Consider the following 26,934-nt stretch of genomic DNA (forward strand, 5'->3'; position numbering starts at 1 on the left):
TTTTTTTCAAAATTAATTAGAAAACAAAATTGAACTTTAGATAATCTTTAAGTTGTAATATTTTTGTTAGAACAACTGACATTACAGTGACCCCATCTGGTTAAAGAATCTGTTTTCACAGAAACTCCGACATCACAGCAGTAAGATGGGAAAAATCACTAAATGTGTTCTAAGCAAAAACACAGTAACCTAACAAATTATTCTACATGTTGAGACAGTGTAAAGATTTTTTTAAAAAAAGCTAATTATCCGCCAACTGATTGCGCTAATACAGCATACTAATTAGTTAATTAAATGCCCAATTTACATAAATCTACTTTCCTGGTGTTAGTAAGTAGTGTCATTTGACTTTTAGGATGAGCTAAATACCAGGCAAATTCTCGCAAATATATTCATATAAAATAAAAGAATGTCTTTTTGAATTCATCTTGAAAACAAAATATTTTCAAACATTTTAACGAATGTTTTGAATAGTAACTATTACTGCTGAGTGCCGACCTTTTAAGCCCTCTAAAAATGCTGAAAATTTGCATATTATTAAATTTATTCACTTAAGTCAACAAACATATTTTTAAACAGAATTTCGTTTAGGAAACTAAACGAAATTCTTATGATTCCATGCGTCTCGATCCAAAGAACTATTTTTGTGTGCATGTGTATATATAGATGATAAAGATTTTCATGATTTCTTCAGTGGTATGGAAGCAATTGAACAATTAAAATGGAACATACAAATAACAAAAACAGTCAATTTTTATTAAGACATTTTGGTTGCTTCTAGAATTCGATATAGCAGGATTTTGCGCTACTAAACGGTTCTATTTCGTGAGTAGAAGGTTTCCTAGTCTGTTCTTGTTCAAATAATGAAAACAGCTGAGCTGGCTACTTCACACGTTACAGCGTGTGCACTGGGTTCGTGAATAGCCTACAAGAGACCAAGTCTTTCGATTGAAGTGGTTTATTTTTTCTTTCTTTTTTTTTCTTTTCTGTGTGTGTGTGGGGGGGGGGGTTGTAAATTTACCTTCATTTATACGAGTATTATTGTAATCATCTTTTTATATTCACGTATATGCAATTTATGGATTAAAAAAATGTGTATAAAGGCTGCTACGTTGTATTAACGTTTTAAAAAGAAAAAAAAACAGTAATGATTTAATTCTGCATTCAAAAACAGCCATCTGCGACACTTTTATGAAAAGACCCGATTATTTAAAACAACAAAAGATTTATTATTTGTAAACTTTTAATTACTTTACGATAATAATGGCTGCTCTAAATGAGAAATGAAAACTTAACAACCAAAACATTCTTTTTTTTTTATTCTTTGTCATAACTGATGAGCTCATTGAAGGAATAAATGAAGAAAAAGAAATGCCCTGGGAATTTCTAGTTGCAGATGATATGGTCATTATAACGGAGACAATAGATGAACTACAAAAGGGGATTTAAGATGTGGCAGGAAAGCTTACAAAGATGCTTCTTCTCCCAGAAGAATATCGGAAAACAAGAGACTAAGATTAGTAGAAGAAAAGAATAAGAAATGATGGTCGAAAGATAGATATGGAAGAAAATAATGGTGGTAGTTGAATACTTTAGATACTTAAGGTACACTCCATTATGGGAGGGCTGAGGGTCAGGCAGGAAGAAAGACAACGTTAACTGCATTGAATGGGTAGCATTGGCAAGAGAAAGCTGTCATAAGCTAAAATCCAAAATATATAAGACATTTACTGAAGTTGTAATATCCTAACGAGATATTAAAAATGATAAAATATTATTTCAAGAGGTCAAATGTCGATTTTTTATATTCGACAACCTTACGAACTTATTGTACACAAAACTTTAGTAATTATGCACTCAATTTCCGATTAATAAATTTTTAAACATGAAACTATTATGCGTGACTTAATATTTATGCAGTAGTTTAAATCAAGCACCCAACAATGTTAATAATTCATGTTTGAAAAACAAACTGACATTTTTATGCGATACTTGACTTCACGTTATAGATAGTTTCAGGTAGTTCTAACACTATCTGAATGTGCTAAATGCAATAAAACCTTTAGTCACGCTGTCTGGACTACCCCTGAGTGGATGGATTATAACAAATAAAGCACGTAGACCCCTTTGACCATTACGATTCGTAGACTAAAATATGTAGTTAACGCGAAAGAATTGTTCCTCTGTGTGTGGGAAGGGGGGAAGACGTTATATTAATGCACGTACGTGATTCTCTATTGTTACGTGTGAATCTGTGCTAGTTGAACGCAAGCTGCTGAGGTCTGAACATTATTCAATATACGAAACAGTATCTTTTTCCTGCTCTAATCTATTTCGCTTTCCTAGAGTTTCACACTCTCTTTCACTATTATAATCCCTCTATCCTTTTATCTAATTAGAATCTGCACTAAGTGTGACCTATGTCCGTCCATGTTATCGCATATGTGAACATGACAATGGCTTCGTCATACATGTGCGATGCTGAATCTGCATAATTCAGGTTAGTTTAAACGGAGCAGAATTTCACACTTACCTGGCCTACTGTTTCGACTGTTGTGAACATCTAAATAGTTGGAACGAATCTGGAAACACCTGGCACTCTATAACATGTTGCATAATACATTTGCTAATGGAGAATAATTACAGGCGCACTGTCAGCCAAAATGAGATGCAATTTAGGAGACAATGCTCGGCGAAAGGAACATAATTGAACGATAAATATTACAAGATGCCAATCATACTTTACTTTTTCCTACAATTACGGCATGTAATGAGCAAAGACAAGTGATTATCCAATCGAGAATTATCGTGTGTTCCTAAGGAACGAAGTATTCGGTTTACACAAATACGGTTCGTTGTAATTATAGTCAATAGATGTTGAGGGAGGGTTTATTCTACTGATCCAGACTTGAAATCAGTCTTAATAATGTTAGGAAGTATCAAGTATTCCTCCTAATGAGTAGTTACCATGGTGATAGCATCCTCTTCAAGAACATTTGCATTCAGCTTTCCTAGTTCCTTGGCTTGCTGGATGATCGATGTTATCGCTTATATCACAGAAACTCATTTCTAAGATATGCACTTAGAAACTTCTTCTATGAAGGTTATTCTAAGATGAATACATATTCTCTGAGTAACCCACTTGAATGCATGTATAGGTGTAAAGAAAATCTCTTACCGAAGTTGTTTGTGGATATTCATTATTAGCAGTGCTTTAACTCCATAATCAGCAGATCGATGCTATTTTGTGCTTGTTGTAGTGAAGACAATAATGAAACGACATGTGTTAGATATCGTCAAATCTCATGAATAGTAACTGGTATTCCTTCATGCTAATACAGAATTCATATTTTTGCCATACTGTTTACTGGAGGACTGAAGTGGCTTGAAAATGTTCCATGTTTGGTCTCTAAGCGCATGTTCGAATTTTCAGAATTATAAAAAATGTACAAAAAATTAAACTAAACTTTAGTTCAGCCTTGGTACTCATATAGTACTATTACTTAATGTACTAAGCCTTATAGGATCCCCATTCTCCTTTCTTGTACGGGAGTCACACATACTCTCTCTCCTATAATACATTCATAATACAAGCCTATAATACATTCATATTAATACTGTAGCCCTAAATCCTGTTTTAGGGAAAACATGAATTTGAGCAAACTACTTTAGGCTTCGAAATTCATCTTCCTCCTAATCAGAATCACAATAAAACATTCATACTCATGGAGAGATTGAAACTCATAGCTTGTTGTTTGGAGAGGAGATACGCTGGCAACCATTCCATTGTTGTTTCCACGTGACTATTGTTTACCATGCCATTGTTGTTCTCTTCAAAGCAGTATCCTTTTGGATTTGTATACATTGAGTACACATTTTGCCACCACCAATAGCTTTCCATTGAGATCATACTCGCCACTTCTTAGAACGGATTTAGATCTCTGAAACCTCTTCAAACACTATTTCAATTTCATCTCGATGTGGAAAAAAAGTCATAAATAGTATGTACGATCGACAAAACTGTTCTTGTTCAATACGTGTTGCATAGACGTATTATATTGGCTGAAAGCAAATATAATACGTTTTTAAAAATTCCTCATAAAATATTTGCTGAAGTACGCACTCAATATGATGATCACATTGTAGCAATACTTTCTGTTAATGTCCAATGCAATCGTCTAAGATTCGATTGGGATATTCTTCTGACAAGCGGAAATTCTATCAAAGAAATTTCGGTAAGAAATTGAGTTTTTATGAATTGGACTTGTGTGTTCAAAGCCTCCTAAACAGACAAAGAATAGTACTCAAGTTTATTAGAGAAGGCCTTTACCATCATTTTCTCTAAAAGACCGTTCAGTGTGTAATGCTGTGAATATATTTGAAATATATTTCTATTTTCATTTTGGTCGCATTTTACACAACAAGGTAAGCAACATCAAAAGTCAGAACTCACTTTTTAAAACGCATACACGACGTACATCCTATATTTATGCATTCTTAAACAGTGTTGAATGAGATGGAACAAATCCTTACCTCTTCTCCCTCTCTATTTCCGCTTTCAAGAGGTTATTTCCGCACGTAGCAACTCCTCACAATATGATCGACTTTTTAACACTATGAGACGAAGAATCATTCCCAGAATTAATCTAAAAAAAACTCACTGAACGGTAAAGTTGAAAAATACTTGATCAATAACTTCTTAAGCGATGCTAACACGCATTTTTTTTCCACTCTCATCCACTAAGATGCTTCTGGATGCGAATGTTGCTTCCAATGACTTTTCATATTCATGAGATAAAAACGAAGTTTCATTTTCTCTACCGTTTTCAGGAAAAAAAAAAAACATGCGCGCATATCGAACAATAGCCGGAATTGAATGCCGCTGGGAATTCAATCCAATTTCTAAGCTTCTTCAAATCCCTGCAGGTAAAATGCGCTTCGAGTATCTACCGAGACTCGGTCAATAGACATATAATTCCCTCGTGCCTGTCGAGTCCATAGTTTGGCAGCAACTCTTTACGATAATGTTTGCATATGTCACGAACCACCTTACCGTGCAACGAACGAAGGTCGTAAACGAGAATGTAAGGGTGGTATAAATAATCCATTTCTTTGCAAGGGATGTACGTTGTCCGTTTTCGAAGCGTATATTCCAAGAATGCATTATCCTTATGCAAACACATCAAATAGATTGTTTTATTTTTACTTCGAAGGATTTATGCGCTTTTCACTTTGCTGCCTATGTAATTCCCTTTTTTCCTACTCCTTTAACTCGCATTACGTTGTTTTTATCTTACGAATGATCTACTCACTAACCAATGTTCTGTGTGTGTGTGTGTGAGAGAGAGAGAGAAAGAGAGAGACTTCTATTTTCGATCATTTTGAAAACAAAAAGTCTGCGCTATTACTAAAACGTTAATTCGAAATGAACCAAATTCTTCTGTGTATAAGTAATTTTCACTGTTTATCGTAACAATCATCCGATTGATTTTGACGTAACAATAATAATATTACTGATATTATTACGTCACATTCTGGTTCAACCAAATAATGCACATATTAAGAATATGTGCATTATTTGAACATATTAATAACAATATTAATTGGAACATACGATAGGAATGAATTGCTAGCACTTTTGGGAAATAGTATTTTTGTTGAGAGTTACTGTTGCTAGCTATTCATTTCAGTGGGAGGGTTGCGTGTATAACTAAAGAGCAAAATCATGTTTGCTATTGACTGGAAGAGTCTTTACTAGTCGAACAGTTCAAACAATAGTCCCATCGGTTTTCTAAGTTGGAAGTTATATGATCCACGAGCAAGCCAACTGCATAAAACGCATCGAACAATAAAGCCAGGAAACTTGGTACAATCGATGAAAATTGGTATGGAGACGGATATTTACTGACTACTGCCTATAGATGATATTTAATATATAAAATAAAAGTATCGAGAGAAGCAAGGATGAAAAAGTGGAGTTTTAGTAAATAAAGATGACAGCATAATATAAAAGTTGAAAAAAAAAAAACTATAGAAAGATATTAATTTTTGAAATTCATAGAAGAATAAGAAGTATTTTTGTAATGATAGCTCTTTTGCATGTTTTCAGATTTAAGGGAAAAATTCCAATTTAATTTATTGGTGCGTTTCGTTTTCATAACAAGATAGGACAAAATATATCATGCACACAGCTGATTATGATCAAAGTCGTGTCTTCTGCCTATGCGTAAATAATTAAAAAAAAAAAAAAAAAAACTAATACGAACCCCATAAGATGATTTGCTGTAATTGACTATATCTATGGAACGCAGTCATGACCCACTTCACTTGTTTTGAAAAAAAAAAAAAGTACGATATTTGTATGTAATATTCTTACAGAATTAGCAATAGTCTAAAGAAATCACTCTTTTGTCACAGATCCCCATCTATGACGTAAAATCATCTAATCGAAACCCTGGAGACTGTTATGCTAAAGTTTTGTTTACTCAGAACAAAACAAATCAAACTTGCATAACCTCTCTTAATGTGCGTAACACATGAATAGCATGAAAAGTGAAGTAATGCAGTTAAATAACACTTAAATTCCTCTAAAAATTTAGATGTCTATGAATTCTCATTCTTACAACATGGATCTAATAACTGTTGCGCTAAATAACTGGCTTGGAAGTACTCCAACGCTACATATAACGTGATAAAGGCAAGCCAAACAGCACTTACAGCTGATGAAATAATCCCAGTAGCTCAGCTAATTGAGTATGCCCCCGAGGATCGAATATGCACTAAAGATCATCATTGAAATAGTACACGCAATTCTGTTAAATCTCTGTCACTTTTGTGGTCTATTTGCATATAAATGATTGCACTTTATGGTTTAATCTACACACATTCTATTTCTATTATCCAATTATCTTCGCTTACAATGATCGTATCGTCACGTCTATTGAAATAAGGCAAATCTACTGTAAAATATGTTTTGTTGAAAGTTAACAATGAATCATTGTTGGTTGAAATTTTAACAACGTAACGGGAAATTCTATTGTTGTCAGCTTATCTAAACGTAATGTAGAACTTATTGTTCAAATACAAACAGAAACAGAATTATTTATATGAAGACAAGGGTTTGAAAACAACGTTTTTTATAACATTTCAGTCACCTAGACCATATTGACTCCTAAAACTTTGTTGAACTTCAAAGTTTCTATAAAATAAGTTTGAAAAAAAAAATCGCTAACAATAAAATATTTACTTGCAAAAGTAATATTCATTTTTATTTTTTTTATCTTCTCTGGAACTTCACAAAATTCTTATTTTTTTTTGTTTCTTGTTTTAGTTGTTTCTGTGACCTCGCTTTATTCTCTGTATTTTTTACGTCTGCTCTCCATTTGACATGCTTGTCCGTACTCACGTGCGAATGTCACTCTTTTCCTTCTCTACCATTAAAGTAAGGTTTCTTTGCAATCCTTTGCATTTTTTTTTACCTTTTTAACAGGGAACGTGACCTCTTTCCTTCACTACTGCATTCTCTTCCTGAGAGCGCGTTGTAAGTCAGCGAGTCTCTGAATCTACATGCACCCTCTTAGTCATCCCTTTTATGCGAGCTGTTCCTTTGATGTCTAAGGAGTTTTATTTCTTGACTTGGACGGAATTTGTATAATGAGATGAATTCAAAAAAAAAAAAAAAAGAAGAAAAAATAAAGAAAAGAAAAATGTCTTAAATATTAAGAAAAAGGCCTTGAATTCATTCTACATTTTATTCTTGTGCTTTTATATTTTTCAAGTATATAATATACTTGGAACTTTTTAAGAAAGCTCATTTTAAGTCTGTTTAATTAGATTTATTGCAAATAAAAAAAAAGAAAAGAAGCTTTATCTAGACACCGTTTATTTTTAAAAATATCTAGACATAATTAACCGAGTGACTGAGGAGCTTATGATTGTAAACTCATAAATTCGTTGTAATGCAGTTTCTTTATCCCTTTTTTTTTCTCTCTCGTTAAAGATGTGCAAGGAAGGATAGAGGAGGGGATTGAGTTTGGCTAAAGCCTAGTGGTATGTAAAATGTTTTCTTACGGACGCTATTTAGTACTGTCTCTTAGACTGGGAGACTATTAGGATCGGTTTGTTTTTGATTCCTGTAAAATAAATTGTCTCGCTTTAAACTTGGCTAAACATGAACAATGTTGAAAACAGAAGTGGTTGGAATTAATGGTCTGCAAAGTGCATGCGCTGTTTGGACTCCTAAGACGGAAATGAGGATGTCGTATCCATTAAAACGAAGAGCTCGTAGTAAAATATAATTGGCGGTTTAAAAATTAAATGACACGAAACTTTTGCGGCGTGTGAGTCTGATCAATGGACACGTAGAAATCAAGGAAAGTAATTTATAACAAGTCAGAAAAGCTTCGCACTCAATAACTTTAAGAAAGAATACTTAATAGTTAAGAATAGCGAAATGTTCATCGCACGTGCAAGAACATAACGTGGTTCTAATCATAATTATTAAATCGAGATTTATGACATCTGTTTTATCTTTTATTAACAATTTATAACCGTAAAAAAAAAACTAATTCGGAGAAATGATTTCAACAATTTCCTTCTCAAAAAATCTCACGCCTAGCAGCTGTTATACAATCACCAAACATCATTACGCGATCCTTTGTTCAAATTAATTAGTGTCACTGTATAATTTCCAACAAATCTTATTTAAATAACGACCTGAACTTTGATTTACTGATACGATAAAAGAGAAAAAAAATGAGCAAATTGCGAAATCTTAATTAGGAAAAGTAAGGGAAAAAATTAGAGCTAACAATCAAGATAAACGAACTCATTAAAATATTCAGTAATAAAAATTCACGTATTGATTCCATTTCGTTCTACCCCAGCTCCTTTATCGAACTTGGTTTTAGCTATTTTTTTTATCTGTACGCGGGTTCTACTTCATTATATGAAGAACATTAATGGGATTTTCAATCTCACCGCTATGGCTTTCTTAAGTGGGTCGTCAAATAAGGGATTTTGCTTCCAGATCGTTAGATAGAAGCCAATAATTCCTTTGGTTATTGGACCAGGGGGATAAAAAAGGAGTCCCTTATATTCTCTCCGTTACGATAGTGAGCGAACGCACTGCACATTTGCTAAAGACAGTGGACTGTTTACACACTTCCGTTATACAGCCTTCAACCATCTCCCTCTAAACTTCCTGTGTCAACGAACCAAGAGGCTGAGACATCATTGCATCTTTCGCTCCACTGGATGCACTTATTTGATGAAGTAAACATCCGTACTAGATCCAGTTGGAAAGGGTAAAAGAAACGGGGGGGGGAGTAACACTAATGGAAACAGTTAGTAAAAAGTTTTATCAAAGAAATGGCTCGTCTTTGTTTTTTTTTTCCTTTGGAAAATGACAGAGCAGGAAATGTTGAAAACGCACTCGAAAAAAAAAATAATAAAAGCTACTGCTTATATATGGATTATCGCTTAAAGAAGATATGTTTTAATACCATCTGTCTTTCATTTCTTGTTAAACTTTGTTCATTTAAACAAGTTCAACAGCTTCTGTTAATTGCCAACCCAAATTTTTCTTACCAAGGTTGGGGTGAGGGCAAGAAAGTGAACCAATATCAATCAAGGGTATGCACAGTTTATAATAACTTTAACAGCCCTTCAGGTGCCGTTAACTTAACTAGGCTAAACGATTTTCAAACGCAGCTAATGAGGCATGAAGTTACTAGTCACCGGGTGTCATTGAGTTAAAGTGGTTCGTTGGTCCTACACACACACACACACACCTCGTGTCCATGCAATATTTTTCATGATAAATGACCCACAGTCAACTTCATAACGGATAAACATAGGAAGGGGGAGTGTTAGGGGGAAGGAAAGAAATGATTAAGTGAACCGAATAGCCGTAAATTTAGGTTGTTTAATCGAACTAAGAAGTTAGCGATAGGCACGTGACACAAACATTAAATTTAAGGTTGCTTTAGGGTTCAACATTATCGAACAAAATAAAAATTAAAAAAAAAGAAAACTAAATTAATGAGAGAGATGGTCTTCGTAATTTTCGGCACGGTTTTTTTTTTTTTTTGTAGCTAACGCAGGGAACAGTAGAGCTATTTCGCTTCTATATAATTGACTACTACGTGTGTTCCAAGTATAGTTTTACTTCTTACTTATGACATAACAGGGTACAAACGAAAGGGGTTCGTTTTTGTGTTTTTTTCCTTATTTTCCATAAGGTAAAAACAAGACTATCCTTAAATCTAGTCAATTCTGTGTAACCCCCCCCCCCCTCCTCTCTGATGGCTACTTCACAGCATTTATGTTTATCTTCTCCCGGTGAGTTTCAGAGAGTGAAGACTAACTCGCTGCTTTAGGACTGATATTTTCAATTCGAAATTCCGATATTACGGCGATACTTAGAGATGATTGGATAATGTGGACACTATTATGATCAGCTATTTCACAGTTCGCCCTTCCAACCCACCGTATCATGGCAAAAGACAGTATACGTGAAGCTGGAAGTGTTTGACGCCTTGTTTGTCTGATTGTAGAGTACACCGGTGGATGGGTAGTAGTATCCAGGAGATTGCCAATATTTCCTGGATACTGAATATTGAAGGCTGTTCTGAAAATGATGTAGTTAAGGTGTTCGAATAATGGACAGTGGATAGAACAACACTCATCGGATCAATGGCAGGGCTTCACACCTCATCGATGCTCGTGGTAACGAAGATCGCCTGGACTTGTGCAAGCGCATAAATGAAACTGTGAAAAGACTGACCGTGGAATTTAATCTGGACATGAATGAAATAAAATCCAATGTACCTTCCTGAGTACGGGCTTATGAAGTAAGCAACCAGTTACGTATTCATACTAATCATCGCCGACCAGGTCCCCTATAGTACGATATGCGGTTGGGCTGTTTAGTTACCAGTGATTGGAAAATATTGTCCTTCCAGATGAATTTCGTTTCCCGGTGTGCTGGATGGACATTAGGTGGAGGATTAGGCAAAAAGCTAGGGAGAAAATCATCGCGATGACATGTTCCAGCAGAAAGGCGTGCTAGATTTATGGTATGGGAAATATTTTCCTGAGAATCTATTGGAACCCTGATAACTTCATGGTGAATGTCTTTCCAGATAGTACAGAGGTGTGTGTGTGTGTATGTGTGTTCTCTAGCAATATATGCGCTGTTCCACGTTTTATGAATCTCATAAAATATCTTTGGTGCTAAGTAGATCATGAAAATCAACATTTGAATTCTTTACCCATTCCTGGCGAAGTGGTACAGCTTACCTGCTAAAAAGGTAAAAGCGCCCATGCCACGCCGCATACCGGAAGTAAAAGGGAACAGGTGCTAAGAACTATTATCTCCGTTTCGGTAGATCCAGGGTCTAGCTCCCGCTGAGGAGACCTCATTAAATGTTCAAGCCATTGTGGGTAGTGATCATCTCCATAATCCAAAAGGAAGTGTGTTTTGCATTATGGGATAATAAGACAGCTGATGTAAAGTTAACCACGTCTATATACGAGTAGTCTAGTCGTGAAGGCCCTTCGCGCGCAGATTTGCTTAAGCTTAGGTATACGATTAAAACAATAATATCCTTTTTTTCATTATAGTTTGAATATATTATCATTATTATTCTTCTTGTTGTTACTATTATTACGTGTCATCTCCAAGAACTCATCACGGAAGGTTACTCCACTACAACGTCTCTATCCACGATCTTCTCACAACGCCATTTACCTCCCACTAATATTATATTGTCTGTAAATTACGTGTATTCTCTGTCCGATTTTCCTGTATTCATATAAAAAACTTAATCCCTGATGGAAAATATCCTGGTACCTCTGTATAAGATCCAGTAATTTCTTTTCAATCGAAAAAGCAAATATAAACATTTCTCTTGTCACGAGGAGATCGAACTCGGGTCTATTCCAATCATTAATTTTCCTACCTTAAAATTATTTTAGTATTTCAGAGATTTTCCTACTTTAATATTCGAAAATATAACATACGAATTTACACTAATGTGAATGCCAACTTTTAATATTAAGTTTATTATATATTTGTGTCATCGATTACAATTAAAGTTCCACACAGAAAAAAAAAACATGTCAAGCCAATCCGATGTGTGCGTTGCCAATTACACTAAAACTGCGGTATTAGATCCTATAGTTATTAGTTTACAGATTTTCTCCAATCCTGTCAGTGTCTGAACTCATCCAATGCAGTTTTAGAATTATTTATTAAGAAGTTTATAACACTAATCGATATTCATCTTTTTTCTTATTCAACACTGCAGATCCAGAAAAATAACTTCATCAATAGAATTTTTAATAATCATTAACCTATATATTCTCACACGTTGATATACACAGTCAGTTATATCAACGGCTTAAAATCGGATTTCTTTTCCCAGCACAAGGGTGGCAAAACGATAGAATAAGCAAAATATTAAATGCATTCCTATAGTACTCGTGTTTTGAAAATAATTTTCATGTTCAGGAATAATATAGAAGGATTAAATACTCAACTGATATTCTTTAGTGTAAAATCCACGTTACGATAGAAGATATCAAGAATAGTTTATTTCTCCTAATGATGTTTATGACGCATGCGCACACACACAAACAGCGTAGTCCATTTGCCATTAAAACCCCTTCTAGTCTTTCATCTATTCTTTATCGGAATGTACATAAAAGTCGCTTACTTTGCTTTAATGCTCTCTCTGTGTGTGTGTGTGTGTGTGTGTGTGTGCGCGCGCGTGTGTTTATTGAACGGATCGAAGCCACTCTCATGCTCCCTTACGTAACAATTTCGATCATGGAGAAAATAGCTTCCGCCAGTCAAACACATACCTGTGTGGAAGATAAATTCGATATATAACTACCAACCTAATGTTTTTGGAGAGTGTTAGTGTGTTCGGCATTTCGCGAGCTACTTTTGTGCTGAGAAAATTGGAAAATGTGTATCCCTTTCAAATACCAATCGCTTCTGAAAAACGGAAAAGGAAATCCCAAATGATTCCATTAAAAGAATCGAAATTTAAAATTTTTTGAAATGAACCAAACCATCGGGAAAAAAAAATCACCAAGATTATCTGATAAGAGAAAGTCTTTATCTAGAAGAACAGATAGTGATAGCAATTTAAAAAAAAAAAAGCTCAAAAATCAATTTTCTTTATTTATTTCACTTTCGGATTTCATAAGTTTATTTATCCATTGGAAATGCACTATTTTCCTATGCATGATTACAAACTTCCAATTTTGAGTAAACACATTCTTTTTTTTTTTCTTATTTACGTCATATTATATTCATAGAATCAGTAGTTTTTACTTTCTGTTTAATTTCCCATGGGATAACCAAACAATATCTAATTTGACTTTGTATCAGATTCGAAGGTGAAATAGGAAAGACAGTTTTGTATTGATCTAATTCTTTTGAGATTTTCTGCCCTATAGACCAGATGTATAAAAACCGAGGATCTATTGACTTTCCAGAAATAGAAGAGAAAGAAAAAAACCATTTTCATTGCTGAATATTATTATCCATAAAAGCATAAACGTAATCGCTTCATCGGGCATAGAAGGATTTTGTTGGTGAAGAGATCGTCCATTTTTCCTAATAAGAATGAAGAGCCAAGGCAGAAGTTTACTTTTAGAAAAACGAATTGTCAGCGAGGAATTTTAAATTTAGAAGAATGAAGAAAGTTGAGGAACTGAATGATTGAAGAGGAATGAGTTATCTGAACCGCCGGAAAACTGAATATTCTTAGAAGAGGAATTGCTGGAAAACCAAATGTTCTTAGAAGAGGAACTACTGAGGAATTAAACGACAAAAGAGGAATGAGGAAACAGTGAGAATTCTAATCTCAGAATAATGAAAAGGAAGGTAGAACCATTAAGGAAGTGGAATTTCAGAAGAGTGTGCACAAGCGAGAGAATGAGAGAAAAAAAAATGGAGCAAAAGGAATATAACTCTTGCTTACAATTTGACACTCTTATAGATTGTAGTCCGTAAGACGACACTGGAAGATTCATAATGATAGAGGGCGGTTTATTTGACAATAAATTTGAATTTATGAGTTGTAAATCCTGCATTTCTAAGAAAATGTTTCGCTTCAAAAGAAACTTCAACTTCCAAATGCAAATTCGGCTGCTTTTAAAGGTCAGTGAAGAGGTAGATTATTCCAACGCAAAAAAAAAAAGTGTTACAAAGCGTGAATGGCGTGGTGAATGCATGAATAAAGTTGGAACGGAATAAAGTATCGAAATAAGGTTTTGAGAGAACGAAAGAAATACGTAAAGGCTACTTGGCAGTTCCACCCGTAAAGCGTATATCTCAGTTTTGCGTAGAAGGAACATTCGTGTAAATATACAATGCAAACTCTTATGGTGAATGCCTCTGGTCGTTTTATCGTAAAAACACGCCGTGTACAATACCCAAGTGTACTTGCAGGAAGTTAGGGAAGTTAAAGGTATGTCAGAGAGAATTTAAAAGTACCTTCGTCCTCCGACCGCTTTCTCTCTGGCAAAAATTCTGACTGCACCTTCGTTTTATTGATCTCTCTTGTAACTCGCACGCACACACATACACACACACACACACACACACCACAGCGCCTTCAAGAACTATCACTTTCAGCTGTTGAATGTTTTAAAAGTTTCTAGCAGCCAACCCGGAAAGCATTTATGATTATGACTCTAGCCTTCTTTCTTAAACTTTCTCAATATTCTTCGAAAATGCTCCGTTCTCCTATTTTATTACCGATGGAATAAACTATATATTATGAAAGTATAAATTACCGAGTAAAAGAGCTCCGAAACCATCTATAACTTTTGTTTTTCTTCTGCGATATAACAGACTGGTTTAAAATTAAAGCAGAGATAGGTTAAATTTTTCCTTTGCAATTTAAAATGAGCAACCAGGGTGAAATTGTGGTTTGAAATATAAACGGGAAGTTTTTATTGGATATGGTTAACGTTTACAACAATATTTTCAATTGTGTGAAATTATTTTAAAGGTAGCATTCAATAATGAAACGTATCATTTATAAATATAGTACCAGATAGGCAATATAAATAGTACCAAGTATTCATGCATTGTATCTGGATCTTTCACTGCTCAGCACTGAGTTAGTCAGTTTCATCGCTTGAAACTAAGCAGCAATTCTCGAAACAAAAGGTTTGCAATTCAAACACTTCAAATAACATCTAATCAATCATTTTCTTTGTCTCAACGTTGTTTTTATTTCCGCAGGTAAACATGGCAACCGCCTGGATGTTGGACCAAGTTTTGTGACTGAACCACCGGGAAGAATCCTGTTTTACAACTCCACTGGTGTAGTCATCCCATGTACAGCTACAGGAATACCACAGCCGGTGATATCATGGATCAAGCATGATGGACTCACTATCCAGGATATTACAGGACTACGTCACCTACGACCTGATGGATCTTTGGTTTTCCCGCCATTCAAAGCCGAAGATTATCGGCAGGATGTTCACGCCACGGTTTATCGGTGCGCGGCTTCCAACAGTGCAGGAACAATTGGCAGTAGGGATGTTAACGTCAGAGCAGGTGAGTGAGTTAGTTGGATGTACGATGTCTTTTTTTATTATTTTAACAATTGCTTTTGTGACGTTCTCGTCAATGTGAGAATAATACCTTATAGACAATTTCTTCCTACATCGAAGTTTATTTTTATTTTTTTAACGAGTGAGGATGTAACTTACCTTGGTCGGCTTCTTTTTGGGACAGCGGCGAAGGATTCAGGTAGAATGCTTCCCAATGAAAATGAAACTAGAATTTCGAAAGGGGGGGGGAGCATGGCGGTATCGTTGTTAGGGTAGATGCTGGTCTTAGGCAAGTACTATTTTGCTGCCCTTAAATTTAAAAAAAAAAAAAACCACTATGTTTCTATGGTTAAGATTAAATTTGACCTATTTTTTCCGCCCACCCCAAAAAAAATCTTGCCCCTCATAAGTATTGCCTTAATTGTTTAGCAAGGTACAATAGGCTTGAGAATAGAGAAAATGAAATAACATACACAACTATACAAATAAATAACTAATAATTCAAGGAATTTGCACATGGGCGGCATAATACATTGGTATGTGATTGAATTCTACAGGGCTCAATGGATAGGAATCAGGTACGTAGGTGTTGAGCTTAAGATGCAACTTATACAGAGAGATAAGATATATTCTAAAATTCAATATGGAGATTACAACAGGAGCATACAAAATATCTCTAGATAATATTTGTCAAAAGATAATACTAAACATCTTTCCTCCTATTAATATCATTAGCAGGATTAGTGATTAAGGCCCCGGATATGTGAACATTGGTGTGAACAGATTACATGAGCAAAGCATAAAGTGCGCATGCGCTTATGTCTGATAATCAAATACACTTTCTGCGTAATTCGATCACTCAATCGAATATTAATAATATTATGGATGAAGTGGCAGTGCGACTTTTTGGTTTTTCTTAAAATAATCAGATTTTTTTTTCTTTTATTAATCACGACATTTTATATGAAACACTTACTTTGTGTGGGTGTACATAAAAAAATAAGAAATGCGTCGCATACACTTTCGCGATTTCTATTTCTTTTAGGTGATTATTTTCTTTGAAATAAATCCCAAGAAAGAAATGAGTTAGAAAAAAGGTAGAAACATATCAGAACTCCAATTCTTTATTTCTAAATATATCCAAATAATTTCAATACAAAAATCATTTAATTCCTACCTAGTTTTTTCTTCATATTGGGTTAACGGAGAATTTATTTCAGAGGTTTGCGCCTCTCCCTGAAAGATTTATTTAAAGATTTACATCTGGAATATTTTCGCAGGAGAGATGTTGGATCGCTTAAAATATATAAAGTTTATAAAATTACATAAAAAATGCCCATTACGATATATGTGTCTTCTCCCCACCCCCATAGAATACAGTATTATTTTTATATGACGATTTTCCTCTGCACAAACAAATGAGACAGTTCGAGTCCTGTTTTATGTGAAAATTCCAGTGAAAGAAGTGTCCTGTGTTTACTAACGATATTTGAAAAATGCATTAGTCCAATATAGTTAAACTCGTGTTCTGTATACAATCATACTTCCGTATGATGCACTCCGTAAAGGAGTTTATTTGTGTATGAAAATTTCAGATTCAGTTCTTTCAGTGGCGGCTCGTGGGGTGCTGCAACTTTCGAAATATACATACACACTGTAAGTACGGTGTATACGTGTTTGGATAAAATATCAAAATTATGGTAAAAATTAAAAAAAAAATTAAATATGAAAAATATTGTTTATTATCGATAAAATTATACAATTTAGTATAATTCAAAATTACTTAAAAATAAAATCCATTATCATAACTCCAATAATGTTCTAAAATAAAAACTATAACAAATGTTATGTCTTTAATTGTAATGCCCAAATATTTAAAGAGACGGAGTAAACACGATAAGCACTACGAACACTCTACTAATGGCGCAAACGGCATATAAACAGCAGTGGAACTGCGCGACAGACAGTGCCGCATTACGCTAATAGCTCGTATCTCCCTATGACGTGCCTATGCTTGCGCGTATGCAATATGACACTGTGGTAAACACAGTGCTGCTAGCTTCCATCGCCCTCCTGAGTGCTACAAGATGAATTTTCATTATTTTTTATACAAAATGAGAGAATTTTATAGGATTGTTGATGATAAAATTAAATATTACAAGCAAATATAAAGAAATTAATAAATATATTTATATATCGAGAAAAATTGGGGTTCTGCAGTGCCTATGCACGAGCCACCTCTGATCTCTTTAGTAATCGTCTTTTTTTATTCAGTTTTAAAGCGAAGCGAATGAACACCCTACTTATCTTATCAGGTTAAGTGTCTTCATGCTGCACTTTGTGGTTGATCATTAGGCCTATTTGCTCGCAGATAATGAACTAATCTTAAAGCGAGGTAGATAAGTCCTCGCTTAAATAATTTAGTGACAAAGTTGTAAGTTGGACAAAGAAATAATGAATGAGATGGCGTGAAAGATAATTTTAGTTTTATAACCTTCTTTGATAATAATTTGTAATTTAAACTTTTCAAATTATGAAATAACTATTCTGGTCATTTGTAACTAAAGAAGATAAAAAGAAAAAAAAGAGGATTAATAGCCGATCTTAAACATTATCACACCTTGGGACAGGATTCGCTGCTGGCAGGGAAGGTAAGAAACAAGGACTGTCGTTCACGATAATTTTTTTAGTGACAGAATTTTTTAAAAAAATTAATAAAATTAATTTTATTAAAATAAGAGTCTATTAATTTTATTCCTTCAGAGCACGTAACGTTTATTATGAGAAAATATCTCCTATTTTAACATTCACTGATTAATAGCAGTGTTTATTAGAGAACAAAGAGGATTGGCCAATCATGTTGCTTCTCCGTGAAAAAGATCCACACTCACATCGAATTGATAAAGTGCTCTGATGACTACGCAGCTTAATGAGTTTTCTGACGAGTAACAAGCTTATGAAGTGTGCGTTGATGAAGATAAATTATTTTCAAAAGTCCCACACGGAAGGAGTAGCTCCGTGCATTTTCAAAAGTTGCAGTTTCTTCAAGAAAGTGTTCAAGTAAACGGCGCAAACTTCGTTGTGTGGTGCGGAGTCAAACCTTGATTTTCATCTGTAATACGTAAACGTCAGTTTCGACAAAGATAATGAACAAACTCCACACATAACTCCATCCCTCCATCACTACGACACCTTCGGCAGAATCGTATACGAACAGAGCGATCATCAGTTAGCATTATCACCATTTAGCTGCATTTGGTAGTCAGAACACAGCACGTATGAATTATGATCAACGTCTTCCATCCGTACATTATCAATTGTCCATATACTCATTTATCATTTCGGAGCACACAAACCGATATCATACCTCCTCTTGAACAATGAACTTCACAACTATGGGAGAAAATGTGCGCCTGCGCGGTGAAGTATTTCAATTAGATATTGCTATGAATACCGAATAATGTGCTTCCATAAGTCGGAGAATATTTCATCATTAGTAACCCAAACTTGACAAATTAGACCCATACACACATCTATATGTAACCAATACTAAGTTAATACTTCTTAGTAAAAATATAAGCAATTTATAAAGAAAAGAGAATCTTCTTTTGTTCACCGTACGCTGTCATTTAAAATAATCACTGCAATTTTAGTTCAGTTACGTAATTACTGGAATTTCAGACCCTCCAGTAGTTCTCAAGCATATTTACTTCTTTTCAAGGCTGTTTGTCTACCCATACAATTCTAACTGGTCAGTTTCTTTTCACAAAAGAACTTCTAATTAAATATCCTCAACAAAAGTTTCAAAAATGCACTTCGCACTTTGAATTAGATATGCAATTAGGCGTCTCCATTTAAACGAAGCATTGTTACGTTTATAGTCTGCTGGCTAAACTTGATTGTTAAGTTTCGCAGAGTTAAAAAAAAGCTTCGTTAAAATACTGGTCAAATAAAGGAATATATAAGCAGGAAGGATAAAGAAAATTAGTTGTATTGTGTTGCTAAAATGCTTCTATTAATATTGGTTTACTAAAACGTTTTTTTTTTTAAACAAAATGTATTTTTCATTCGTAGAAGAGAAATATAATAAAATATTTGTTTTTCATGATATCGCGTGTCCTGTATATTTCACACTATTGACTATAGTCACGCTTTTCTCGTGAGAGTAATCGTGTGCAGCAGGCGCGTTCCCGGTTATTTTTGAAGAAAAATAATTCTTCGTCTGTAAGTTAACTACGTATTATTTTGAAACAAAACAATTTTTTTCGTCTGCATGTTAACTGTGTATTGTTTTTAGACAAAAAAAAAATTCTTTGTCTGCAGTTAACTGAGCATTCTGAGCATTATTCAGAAATCATTGACTTATTTTACATAATGGCTTTGATTTATTCATTTAAATGATTTTAATAAACGTTCAGTTTTCAAACTGCAACATCGCACATGTTACGAAATGGATTATTTAATATCCCACAAGTGATAAATTTAAATATATAACCTGGAATAAAAATATAAAACTTTTTTTCTGCTTCCTTTTTAAATTATTACTGCTAAAATAGTTCATTTTTTTTGGTACTTTTAATTAAAATCTGTTTTATGAAACACAAGACAGTAAATATTAACCTAGTTTCTTAGTAATGATTTTCACGGACATTAATAAAGGAACTTAATGGATATTTGTAGATACAAGATAGCCATTTTGTATCTTTTTTTCCTCTCCTTTCTAAAACTTTAATTACCAAGTCTTACCGAACTCTTTAGAAAATAAATAACATTCAAATGAATTTCCTCAGACTCCATTTTCGTTGTTGGTACTTTATATTAGATGGGGAAAAAAAGCAAAAAAGAAGTAAAAATCAATATCGCAGAGTTAAAAAGTTAAACCCCAAGTACAGAACTTAATTTAAATCTTTTCCTTAATGAAACCCTTTCTGATCCATTAATCCCGGCTAAGCCAGCCAATTATTTTCTTTCTACCTGTCTGTTTAAAACTGGTAATTTATGTTATCTCCATCTGTGGAAATTTAAAATTTTTATTTGTTAAAAACTATTTCAGTTAACATCGTTCGCGCTTACAGAACATTAAACAACGTTATCATTATGAGCTATTTGTTTAATTACAGATGGGATGCAAGAAGAGAGAGAGAGAGAGAGAGAGAGAGAGAGAGAGAACGGGTGGGTGGGTGGATAACTTACGCAGGAAACTTAAGGATAAGAAATTTTCACTTTTGGCTCATTAAACACAAAGTGGTTTGCCATTTTGTTATTCGCAAAAGTAATCCATCTGCCTCTATGGATTAAAACGAAACTACTTTGCACATGTACCGACGGATAAAACGCTTTAATAGTAGTTTAAGGAGAGTTTTGTATTTTCCATAATAAGTTTCCGTAACATTTTGAATTTAATGTCTCTAAAATGAGGATCTTAGCTAAGTTAGCGCCTTTGCCATACATCGTTATGCGTTGGTTTATAATGGCAAAAACTTTGTATCCTAGCAACGCAGAATCATTAAAACTTCAAAATTATTACCGGCTACTATAAAATAAATGCAGCGAACCATTCTGGGCAATAGTTGAATGAAAATAGATGAATGCCATAGTTATTTGGTTAGTTGAATTAGTCGGACCATCATTCTCTTTATGAGTTATTGAGGCTATTAAGCGTTAAAAGATCTTAGATGCATAAAATAAGATAATGCGAAGAAAAAGAAAAAAAAATTAACCTAATTGTTTACAAGTAAAACTCCGTGTTTTGATTGATCGCTGTTTATTGTTACTGTGGAGGTCTAGATTTTCAATATTTTCTCGACAGTCAGCCTTGAGAAGTTTAATAAGTTATCAAAAAAAAAAAAAAAAATTACCTAACTCTACTAGTAAATCTTATTAAAATCTGTAAGACATGGGTCGGAGAAACATCCATTTAAATGGCGAAAAATTAAAAAGGAAAAAAGGAGTCTGGCTATCGCACAATAAATAAACAGGTCATCTGTTATTCATAAATTGTAAGGAAGTACCGACGCTTTGTCTGTTCTACTTATTGAAGAACAAGACACTTAGTGATAGTTTCTTCAGAAAACAAAAGTTCTTATTTCTATAACTTCCGGTTTAAAATAACACTTAATGTGTTCTACTTCCGGTGGAAAACAAAACTTTGTGTGTTCTATAGAAACTATGAGCAAAAAAACAGAAGCACTTTCTTTTATTACTTTCAATCTAAATGACAAAATTTCGGAAAAGCAAGAAGAGTTCATTAAATATTTATGTAAGAAAGTTTGCGAGTTTTTCTACTTTTTTTATATTAGGGAAGCATTTCTAGCGAAAATCAGTTTTCCGATATTGTAAGCAAATACTTATGTAACAAAGTATTTCCAAATTGAATGAAAAATAAATCAATACGAACATTACCGGAATGGATCACATTTATATTGGAAATTTGTGTATTAATGTTCTGAGTAATGGATGCAATTCGCTACTGGATGAAATACTGCGAGTTAATCACACACACACACACATAGAAATCGACAGTTTTTTAAAATAAAATCGGAGTGTATGGGTCATTTGAATTCTACCAGTTTAGAGTATGAAATATGATTTCAAGGGTTTTGCTGCACTTGTGAAAGTCCCGGATAAAAGAAAAATAATGATCAACGTATGAACTGAAAAATCAATGTAGGAAATGTTTCCGATAATAAATAAAGGGGAATTTATTGCGTAAATATGTTCCAGCAATGATCCACTTCTTTCTTTGATCTAATAACTGATCTACATCTTTCCGATCATTTTTTTCGATCTAGATCTTTATTTAACTAGATCATTTAATTTAGTTTACGTTTGTTCAATGCAAAGCTGTATTTTTCTAACTTCCGCTTGTATAAGTCTTCCCACTTAATGCAGCGAAATTATTTTATTTTCTAAAGTACTCTGTGTTAGATAATATTACTCCCGTTAGGATAAAAAAAGAAGATAATATCACTTTAAAAAGCCCCTTTCTACACTTAAGGGGCAAGGGAGAAAATCCCGCAAAATCATCCTTCATATTTAATTAATAGATTTATTGTTTAACATGCAGATTCCAAATTATCGTCGGCTCCTTTCAGTGTAAGCCACCAAATTACTCAAGTGCTGGGGTGGAAAAATGTCAGCCCAAAGTGTTTACAGCTTTTTTTTTTCTTCTTTTTCAAAATACGATAGTTAGTGCACAAAAAAAGAAAAGGTGATTTATTATTAAACTAATTTGGATTAGCGCCTGAAGCTTGGAAATAGAACGTTGCATCACCCCAACCTCAATCCATCACTACTGTATAAGAACTAAGGTGATTAATCTCTTCAAGGTAAGATGAATAAAGTTTTTTTTTGTCTACTCATTACCATTATCTACTCGACAAACTTATATTCTCTCGTTTTGTCATTCAAACTTGATAGAGAAAAAAAAAATGAAAATAATCTGTGCTTTGAAAATAATTGAACTTGGATAGAAAGATAGAGAAAGGGTTGTTGGTTTTTTTGTGTCATAGAAGTGTGAAAGAATCCAGTTTAAATTCTGATTTCGGTAATTTTGTGTTTCGATAAAGTCAGCAAAAGGAGACGTCTGCGTATAAAATTAATGTTTCATTTAATCTGTGTTTTGATTGCGTACTATTCGATATTGCTAAGTCTTATCTTGTCCTCCCATGCAGACTAAATAGCGTGTTAAATTGCCATTTATTTTAAAAAGTTTAATTATTTGCACCCAAAGCTGTAGAGTGGATTACGATCTCGTGTTTTATCGCAAAATAAGTTTAGTTTCTTTGCTCTAGCTTATAGAAGTATCACGCACTGTCACTTCCATTTTAGCAAAACCATCAAACTCACTCGAGAGAGGTCATTAACAACACTGGAGATCAACTTGGTTTAAGAAACTGCCTGGAAAATATTTGGTGCTTCGGAAGAACTAAAGCCACAACAATGTTTAGCAGAATGCTGGCAATTTATTAGAGGAATAATTAAATGGCCGATCATCTTCAGCATAATTAAATGGGTGAACATGTTTGCCGTAAACAATCCATTCTGATCAAAGCATCTTCGTTCAATAGTAGGTTTCATTCTTTCTTCTTTTTTTTTTGTACTAGGGATTCATGAATCTCCTCCATATCTGCATCATTATACTCCGTTCTCTATTGAAAATAAGTCTTCTGTATTACCTCGTAGTGACGGCCCAATGCTACATACCGAACTGTGATTAAAATACTTAGCGTTGTAAACCATCAGAGTGTGCTGCACGGTACAGAACCCACCAGAAAGAATATTTCTAATTAAAAGTTTCAATTTTGTTATTAAAATTACGCCACAGCAATGGTTGGTTGGATCTCTGGTTGGTTTGTCTGTTTCACTGAGTGGGGGGTGAAATACTAAGAATTCTTTTCTATATACAGTAGACAGCAATCCACCAAATCAGTCTCTCTCTCTCTCTCTCTCTCTCTCACACACACACACACATACACACACATATCATATAACAACACGGGCAGTTGATGGTCAACATTCCCACATATTGAACAAACTTTCCATCTTCCTTCATTCCATCCACCTCCGTTATTTGGATTAGCTTCCTCACATGTGGTTTTATTTATTTTTTTCATTTTTGCTATGAATATCACTCCCTGCTTTGCAAGAAACTAATTAAGAAACCCTTCTTTCTCCATAACCACTTAGCTGCACACACTGTTTTAATAGTGATTCTGTTATAGGTTTTTGCGATGTATAAAAATACATCTTTAATGCTCTGTATCACAACATTACCATTAAATTAATCATGACAATGGTTTTCAGCGCGTCATGTATGATTATTTAAATTGTATATACGGTAACAAACACCGGAGTCACTGGGAACGTGATTGAAAATCCAGTATTCACTACTACAAAAACATCGTACCATTCTTAGGCCCCTTAATTGCAATAGATCCAATGTCTCAGAGTTTCCTATCTTAGAGATGGAAAAAAAAACAACTAAGCATTCACCTAGATACAATCAACCATTTGAGGTCTGCACAATAAACTCGGGGTAGTCAACAAAAGCAGGTCATGACACTCAAACGCTATTACCAGAAAATGAATCTTCTACACGGGACTCAGTCTCGCTTGCCTACAGAGATAAATTAGGGAAATTGTTGCAGACCTTCCTTCTCTCTCTGAAGTGATTCTGTTAATAAACTGATTGAAAGAGAATCCCGAAAGAAATTTATCTCCGTGAGAGGAAAATGGTCCCAAGAGGACAATAGTAATTCGAGCAAGCAGGAAGGAGGGTCAGACAGTCCTTCGAAGTTTATTTAAACGTAAATGTTTCGGAGGAGGATCTCGCAGAGCAATGTAGATTTCCATGCTCATCTCCATATGTTAATTGGTTACCAAACCAGGCAATACAATTACCATATCCCCCTCCCTTTACGGTATTTTCAATTTTTAAACGAAAATCACTTCAAAAAAAAATGTGCGTTTATAATAAAATGTAAATATTTGTCGTAAACTAGATTGAGTTCTTTGTCGGTTAATGAAGTTTTCAGTGTTAACATCGGAGGATTAAGAACTATGTTAAAAGTAGACTTGTGTTTATCTTCATGAATCTTTAGTCATAATAATTGCAACTTTGTGTATCAGGTAAAGAATAGATAACAGAGGTAAATCAAGTGAGTCAATATTTACTTTTCAGCAAGCGTGGGGTTCACGTAATTGTTCATAAAAGAGACTTAGTATTATGTTAATTATGAACATGTAGAGTAAATATTTATATCCACTGAATTTACTGGATTACTTCCTTTGCCCATTTTTAATAATCCTAGATACGCACACAAACACCTCATTCCCGCAGTGCGGTATATGTCTAGTGTTTTCAAATCAAGGAAAACCTTTACGTCTGACCTTTTCGAAACGCATTTTTTTAAAAGTTCATGTTTATCCATCCTGTTCAAATAACCTATCGATAAATTCCGGGGGGGGGGGTAGCTATACTGTTTTAATGAAAAATCTTTTACTTATGCAAATATCTGCCTAGTCCTTTGATCCTTTTGTCTGTCAGTATTTTTCTGTACTTTTAGACGTTGTTAATCTATCAGGATAAGACGGCTTTTAAGTTCTTTTCAACTTAAAACTTTACGTGTTGTTCCAAGGCATGTACATATAAAGGAGTAGACTTATAAGTAGTACTGATCCTTTCAGCAGTCTAGACGGCGCATTTTCATCCTATCTGCACGTACAAGTTTGTGGACTCACATTTCTCTAGTGTTTCACACGTGATAGGATATATTTACTTAATTATTCTTTCACGTATTAAGTCTATTATAGTAACTTGCAGTTGTTTGACTACATACAACATGATTCATTAGCATTTATATGAATAATAAATAAAATTATATTCAAGTAAAATACAATTATCTAATAAACAAAGATTTAAAATTTTCTTTATGTTTTAAAGTTTTCCAATCCCTTAATAAAAGCTACCATTTTATATCTCACTTAATAATTATACATTAAAAGCGAGCATGTTAAACGGCGGTAACACAGGTCAGGCATGCACTAAACCTCCCAGAGATACCAGTGCTGACCATATTGCACCCGCATCACCTGTTGAATTATATGATATTATTAAAAACCTTAAGAACAATATAGCTCCTGGACCAGACAGCATCTCAAACAGGGTAATTAAGCTGCTGCCTCGAAAAGCTATAGTGCACCTGACCAGTATAATAAATGCAATCTTAAGGCTTCACTATTTTCCTTCCACCTGGAAACTGGCTGATGTGATTCCTATACATAAGCCAGGCAAAGACCCACACTTACCGCAGAATTATCGTCCAATCAGTCTCATCTCCAATCTGGGTAAGGTTGCAGAGAAGGTCATTCTCTCACGACTCCAAACCTCAGTAAATGACCTAAACATCTTCCCTAAAGAACAGTTTGGTTTTCGACAACACCATAGTACTACCCAGCAAATCCACAGAATTGTCGAATACATCACCGCCAGCTACAACTGGCGCCAGTGCACAGGAGCTGTATTCCTAGACCTATCCAAAGCATTTGACAAAATCTGGCATTTTGGACTCCTGCACAAACTTATCTCAGCCGGTACCTCACTAAAAATGGTTCATCTAATCCATTCATACCTTCAGAATAGATCAATGCAAGTTAAAATCAACGGTTCTACATCGTCCAAGCGCCATATCTTTGCTGGAGTGCCGCAGGGATCTCTACTGGCTCCATTGCTGTTTTCTGTATACATGTCAGACATCCCACACAATCCGATGACTTCCATTTTGGCCCTGTATGCGGACGATACGGCAATACTAACCAGATCTCTCAGACCCCACTTCGTTACCAGAA

The 26,934-nt window shown here is 34.3% G+C and overlaps 1 protein-coding gene across 1 annotated transcript in view; it reads left to right on the forward strand.

Annotated features, from left to right (window-relative positions):
• The window catches only part of LOC150094687 (cell adhesion molecule Dscam1-like), a 380,080-nt gene that overhangs the window by 25,125 nt on the left and 328,021 nt on the right, over positions 1-26,934 (forward strand). The window contains exon 2 of the mRNA XM_090411630.1: positions 15,269-15,589. Coding sequence (XP_090267756.1) covers positions 15,269-15,589 — 321 coding nt within the window. The remainder of the gene's footprint in view (positions 1-15,268; positions 15,590-26,934) is intronic.

The sequence above is a fragment of the Typopeltis vanoorti genome, chromosome 21 (assembly GCF_054136105.1).
Source record: "Typopeltis vanoorti isolate ZY-2024b chromosome 21, IOZ_Tvanoo_1.0, whole genome shotgun sequence".
Classification (NCBI taxonomy): Eukaryota; Metazoa; Arthropoda; class Arachnida; order Uropygi; family Thelyphonidae; genus Typopeltis; species Typopeltis vanoorti.